We start from the raw sequence: 6,576 nt of genomic DNA on the forward strand, positions 1-6,576 counted from the left end.
TTGGAACTAATCATATTTGAGTCAACTCTTTGCTTGTGAGAAGTTTTAGCGCTTATGCGCCACCTGTCGGAATTTTTCGGAACTAATTTTTCAAATTTTGGTAATACTTTCTAAAGTTCTGATTTAGTTATCAATTTTGAATATTAAAATTTTTGATGATTTTTTTTTCAATACTTTAAAAAAAATTCTATTTTTATGACTTTTAATTTATTTAAAGACAATTTATTCAAAATAATATTTAGTGATGACAAAAAACGGACCCAAGCGAACATTGAAAAAAAATTAATATTATAATGAAATTGTCGGAGTTCATTTTGGTACGCCATCATTGACAGACGTGTCTGAAAAGAGTGCTTTCAATTGTCTTATTTTATCGTTACAGTGCTTACAAACAATTGTGCAAAGTGTCACCTCCGAGAAATTAATCGCTCTTATTTTTATAGTGCAATTTTAAACTTTATTCATTGTTTTTAACTCATGCAATTATTTAATCTTTTGTGTGGACATGCGGCTTGTGGTTATGTTTAATCCTAACGGTTATGAAGACTGACGCGCCATCTCCTGCAGCCAGTCCCAAACATACAGAGACAGTTGGTACTGACTGCGACACAAACTATACTACACTATTGCGTGAATTCCCCACTACATCCCTGGCGGGAAATTCGGATCGGATAGCGCCAGTTTTTAACTTCAAAGCGCAAACAAAACTTTACTCTCCTGATAATCGCAAGGACGCAGCAAGCAAATCTCGCAAAGGCCGACTCACCAACTGTGAATCGCTCAGCAGATACAACTCAGGCTCGGCAACATCCCTCCCCGAACTATTCCTCAACGCCAATAATAAGAGGGGACGTGACCGTGATATCTCTGGAGCCAGCAACCGCAGCCCTCCAACGAAGCTCAGCCGGTCTACTTCCTCACCACCAAAACTGAAAGAAGACGAACACCGAACACCTCACAACGCGGACAGCAACATGGGTGAAAACACTAAGTCCTGTGAATCGCTTGACGAACTCCTCCGCAGGATGGAAATCTGGCGCACCGAGGATAAAGCACAACTAACCACCCAGCTTGCTGCCTTCAAGGAAGAAATAGCAACACAAATCTCAACGGCCTCGCAGGTGAACCACGAAGAGATACAGGAGATCAAGACAGCCCTGGCAGCTGAAAATGAGAGTCTAAAAAAAGAAATTTCCGCCCTAAAAGAGCGCATCACCACGCTAGACCTAACACGTGAACTCTCATCACTTGGGGAAAACGCAGATCAATCTACTCCGAACCCTTCGTCTGGTCTCGCAAACATGTTGGATGAGCAAATCAGAAAAACTACCAGAGAGACACTGGACAAGTTAGCAAGGAAGAATAATGTTATTATAAAAGGCCTCAACTGTCAACTAGGCACACCATCCAGGACTGCCTCTGACTTCTTCACAAAACAGTTCAAGCTAACTAACTGCGTCTCCGAAGCAATTGTCATTGGCAAAGATAAAGACAGAATTAAAGTCACGCTGAAAGACCACGCGGCCAAAAAAGCTATCATGTCTGGGAAGAAGAATATTAATGCCCCAATATATATAAACAACGATCTAACCCGTGAGGAACAGCTCATTGCAAAAAAGCTTAGGGACGCAAGCAAAGAATTTAAAAAAGAGGGTAAAAGAGTAAAATTACATCATCAAAGCATCACTGTCGATGGCAACCGCTACAAATATGACCTATCCAAGCAGTTGCTGGTCCCTGCACAAAATAATGATGCGAATACTATGCAAACAGACCCAGGTCAAGGCACTAGTTCGCTCAGCAATTCAAAAAACGGGGGGTCTCCTCCCAACATGAGCCAACCAACCCATCAAGCATAAAAATCACTTTCTGGAACATCCATGGTATCTTCAATCTACTCGACTCATTAGCATCCTTCAATTCATCGTTCATAGGAGTGTCGGAAACGTGGTGTATGAACCCTATTACCTCTCAAGCTCTCTCTTCCTGGCAGTCGTTTTGGTCTCCGGCCACCAAACAGCAACCAGGACCGGGCAGGCCCAGTGGTGGTCTACTATCACTGGCCGTAGCCAGTGTAAATACTACAACTCTGTCATCCTGCAATGCCTGGATCATCTCCAAGCTCTGTATACAGAAATTATCCATAATCTCTATCTCCGTATATTTTCACCCGAGCGCAGACCTATCCACACTCTTAAGCCAACTTCAAGCGACAATCAACGACATTCTGGCCACACATTACTTTGACTTATTTATCATCGCCGGCGACTTCAACGCCAGACCTGGCACACTTGGACACACGGACGAAAATATAATACGAGGCTCCTCCCTTAATAAGGATCGTTCCTCGCTGGACCTCATACACAATCAAAGAGGCTCAACAGTTCTGGAGTTTTTCGAAGCAAACGGTTTCACCCTTCTTAATGGTCGTACACCTAGCGACACGCCAGGTCACTTCACGTTTACAAACAAAAATGGACAAAGTGTGGTTGACTTGACCTGGGTAAACAACGACAGCCTTCACCTAGTCAAAGACATGTGGGTTGACGAAATAGTTTCTAAGTCAGACCACTTTCCAACTACAATTGAAATTTACTCCAAGTATAGTGCAAATATGGATGTGTCAAATCCTGCCCAGGGTACATCCAAGGCTACACAGTACAAACTCTGCTGGAAGAAGGACAAGAAGAACAACTACAAGCACCAAATGGCCTGGTCTCCACGGATCACTTGTGACCTTGCTCACTCACACACCGACATACTGTGTGATAACCTATGTTCTGCCATTCTAGATGCCGCCAGTGAATGCCAGCTAATGCACACTGTCCATACTAACTCCAAGCGAGTCTATCACAAGCCCTGGTACAACAACGAATGTGCAGCTGCCAAGGCTGCCGTCAAATCCTCTCTGGCCCAGTGCAAAGCAGCACTTCAACCTTGGTCAAGTTACCACGACATCAAAGCCAAATACTACTCCTTATTAAAGGATCGTCGCTCTGATTTTGATCTACAGATTCGCAAGAAATTTAGAAATGTTCGCAACGCAACTGAGTTCTGGTCTGTGGTGAATTCTGCCCGTAAAACTACACTGAAGCCATCGCAAATAACCCTCGGACAATGGGAATCTTTCTTCCACGACATATATGCCCATAATCCAGCACCCGATTACTTATATTCGAGCCCTTCGGACCCTCAGCTTGACAAGGACATCACAATAGAGGAATTAAATCTCAGCCTAGCTAAGTCGAAAATGGGTAAATCGCCCGGCACTGACGGCATACCCAATGAGTTTTACAAAGCGCTACCAAACAACTGGAAACTATATCTAGTAGCTCTCTTCAACAAAATTTTAAGCACTGGTACAACGCCCACAGAATGGTCTCACATTCTGATGTGTATGCTCCACAAAAAGGGCGATCTGCTGAATCCCAGCAACTACCGGGGCATTGCCCTCGTAAACAGTCTCGAAAAAATATTCACCCAGATTATCCATGAAAGAATCCGTGTGTGGGCTAAGTCATGCAACATCATCCCCGAAGAACAAGCCGGTTTCCAACCTGGTCGTGGCTGTGAAGACAATGTTTTCACGCTTTTAGCTCTTCTTCAAATGCAACTTCGCTTCAAAGACGCTACTACCTATGCACTTTGTATAGATTTCAAACGAGCGTTCGACTCAGTGCCGCACCAAAAGCTCTGGAAAAAACTTATTGACCTTGGACTCAACCCTAAGACTGTGAACCTGTTGATGAAACTATACAAAAATCTAAAGATGCGGGTAAAAAACATTGGTAGTCTTTCAGAACCTATCACCATAACTGAAGGTGTATTACAGGGTGAAGTTCTAAGCCCTCTCCTGTTCTGTCTTTACATAAGCGACATAATACAATTTTTTAAAGAAAGAGGCGCCGAGGGACTCTTTGTTGATGCGAAAGAGGTACTACTTCTGTTATATGCCGATGACATTGTCCTACTAGCATCCACCGAAGTCCGACTCCGCAAAAGCCTGGTGATACTCGAAGAATACTGCCGAATAAACAGCTTAACCGTAAATACTAATAAGACCCAAATACTAGCTTGTAAATCCACTGGCAGAATCTCGAAGAAACGTAGAAAATTCATGTTCAATGGCAAAGAATTATCAGTAGTACCGAACTACGAATACCTCGGCATAAAGTTCTGTACTTCGCTCAAGGGAAACCTTGCAGCCGCACATGCAACAAAAAAAGGAAAAACAGCCATTGGAACTGTGCTAAACATCACTAAAAATCTCAAAGGTGACTCTTGGCTAGGAGCAGTCAAGCTCCATAATAGTCTAGCCCGTTCAACTGTCACATACCTTGCACATCTCAGCTGCCTGAGCCTAGACTGCATAGAACAACTGGAAACGTCACAACTTTACTTCTTCAAGCGCCTATTTTCACTACCCATGTGTACCCCTGGCTATGCCATCAGACTCGAACTCAGCCTCGAACATACAGCTGTCCACATACTTAAGGCAGCCATCAACTGGGTAATTAAAGTACTTAGCATGCCTGCGCATAGACTACCTCTACTCTGCCTGCGCAAACTGGTAGCCTTGAATGCGACACCTTTCAACTCATCTAAACTAAACTGGGCCCAACAACTAAGGAACTTATTAGCTCATATCCAGGAAGACACTATGCTTGATAGACTTGAGGCAGACTACTGGAAGAGAAGGAAAGACACCATTTTATCCAAATTTCAAACCTACATGCGTAGCTTGGACTTGAGCCGTTACCGGGCGTCCTCGGCCTGCCAGTTCAATTTCATTACCCAGATAGCGCCTGAACGTATAACAGTCCAACCTCTACATCTCATGAGAACCTTGTTCCAACTGAGACTAGCCAGCAAATACGCCTGCCACATAACAATCGATGGCTACACGCACAGGCTATCTCCAACCAATACGTGCTCATTCTGCCACCTTCCGGACACCGAATCTGCTGAACATTTCATTTCCGACTGCCCTGCACTGTCTAACCTCAGACACAAGTACCTGAAAGATTGGCTCTTATATGAACACCCTCAAGTGATTAATTTATCACTCCTTGAATCCTCCAACTTGGACACCCTGAAGAAAATCCATGGATATTGCCGGGAATGCTTTAAAATAAATTTCAACTCAGCCAAATGTTAAACTGTCATTACCATCAATATAAAAATAGCTTAATTTATACCAATTTGTACTCGAAACCAATTGCTACGAGAATTGTATTCTTTAACACGCAATAAACTATTATTATTATAATGAAATTGTCATTGTAAACGATGTCATTTAAATATTATATGTTTTATATAATACTCACTTAAAGGCTGAAAAAAAGAGATAATAAACGGCCAAGGTCACTAAAACGGACACTGCCTCAAAGATCAGAAAAAGCAAATATGTAATTACATTAATACATTTTCGAATTATAAATGCTTTTTATCGAACCCAAAAAAACAAATTTTTAAAATTGTCATTTACTTGCAAAAAACAAAAATGATACGATTGATCTAATTATTTTTGGAAACCAAATTATGTTTCAAGCTATAATAATAAATGAAAAATTATAAAAATGACAAAATTTGTAAGATACATTAATTTTCTTCCGGTTGGAGGTTATATAAATATAATTTGAGTCTTTTACAGCGAGAATTTCTGACGACTTTGCGCCACCTATTGGAAATTTTCAGTACTATGTTTTTAAATTTTACTATAATACTTTCGAATTTTAAATGTTTGACGAATTAGGGAGTCAAAATAATTTAGCAGTGAAAATTTTTATTTAATTTAATTTTCATTACCATGTCAAAGAATTTTTACTTATTATTTAAAAAAAAAAATATATTTAAGCAATTTTGTTTTTTTGTGCTTGAAAATTTCAACTTAATATTATTTTTGATACCCAAAAAGAGAAAATATATTTTAAATCTGTTATACAAAAAACAATTGGTTGTTTAAAAAAAAAAAAAAAAAAAAAACCAATATTAAACTGGTTGTTTTAATTAAAGTTTAGTGAATTTACAAGTAGGATTTTTATCAAATTATAATTATTACCCTTAATTAATAATAACTTATTATTTCTTCAGCGAAACGATTAACGCAAAAAAGAGTTATGGTTTAAGATCAAACAAGGTTCAAAAAGTTCAGTCAACTAATATTTTTACACCATATTAAAAATTTGTCAATTGAGTGATTTATATTAAGGTAACTAGACTTAAATTTCATTTTTGCAAGAATGATACCCGAGTGACAAAATATTTATCCATTTCATTATTACATTAATAGAATTACATTATTACGTTGATAATATTTCATTTTGCAATTGTGCTGACTTCGGGTGAATATCATTAATTCTTTAATAGAACATCAATATTCTAAAATATAACCGGATAGCGAAGAGTATTTTCGACCATTAAGAACAATTGAAAAAAAAAAAAAAAACAATTTATTTTAACAGTAAAAAAACAAATAGAAAAATAAATGACGTAAAAAATTATTTCATGAATCAATTAGACACCAATCATAAATCATATCTCTTATTTTATAGCTCAAAAATTTATTTTAAGTAT

The 6,576-nt window shown here is 39.1% G+C and overlaps 1 protein-coding gene across 1 annotated transcript; it reads left to right on the top strand.

Moving 5' to 3' along the window:
* Positions 1-1,954: 1,954 nt before the first annotated feature.
* On the top strand, positions 1,955-5,158 carry LOC123271701. Its single transcript, XM_044738090.1, has one exon. The coding sequence runs from the start codon at positions 1,955-1,957 to the stop codon at positions 5,156-5,158; it is 3,204 nt and encodes a 1,067-aa protein (XP_044594025.1).
* Positions 5,159-6,576: the final 1,418 nt, after the last annotated feature.

The sequence above is a fragment of the Cotesia glomerata genome, linkage group LG9 (genome assembly GCF_020080835.1).
Source record: "Cotesia glomerata isolate CgM1 linkage group LG9, MPM_Cglom_v2.3, whole genome shotgun sequence".
In the NCBI taxonomy this organism is placed as follows: domain Eukaryota; kingdom Metazoa; phylum Arthropoda; class Insecta; order Hymenoptera; family Braconidae; genus Cotesia; species Cotesia glomerata.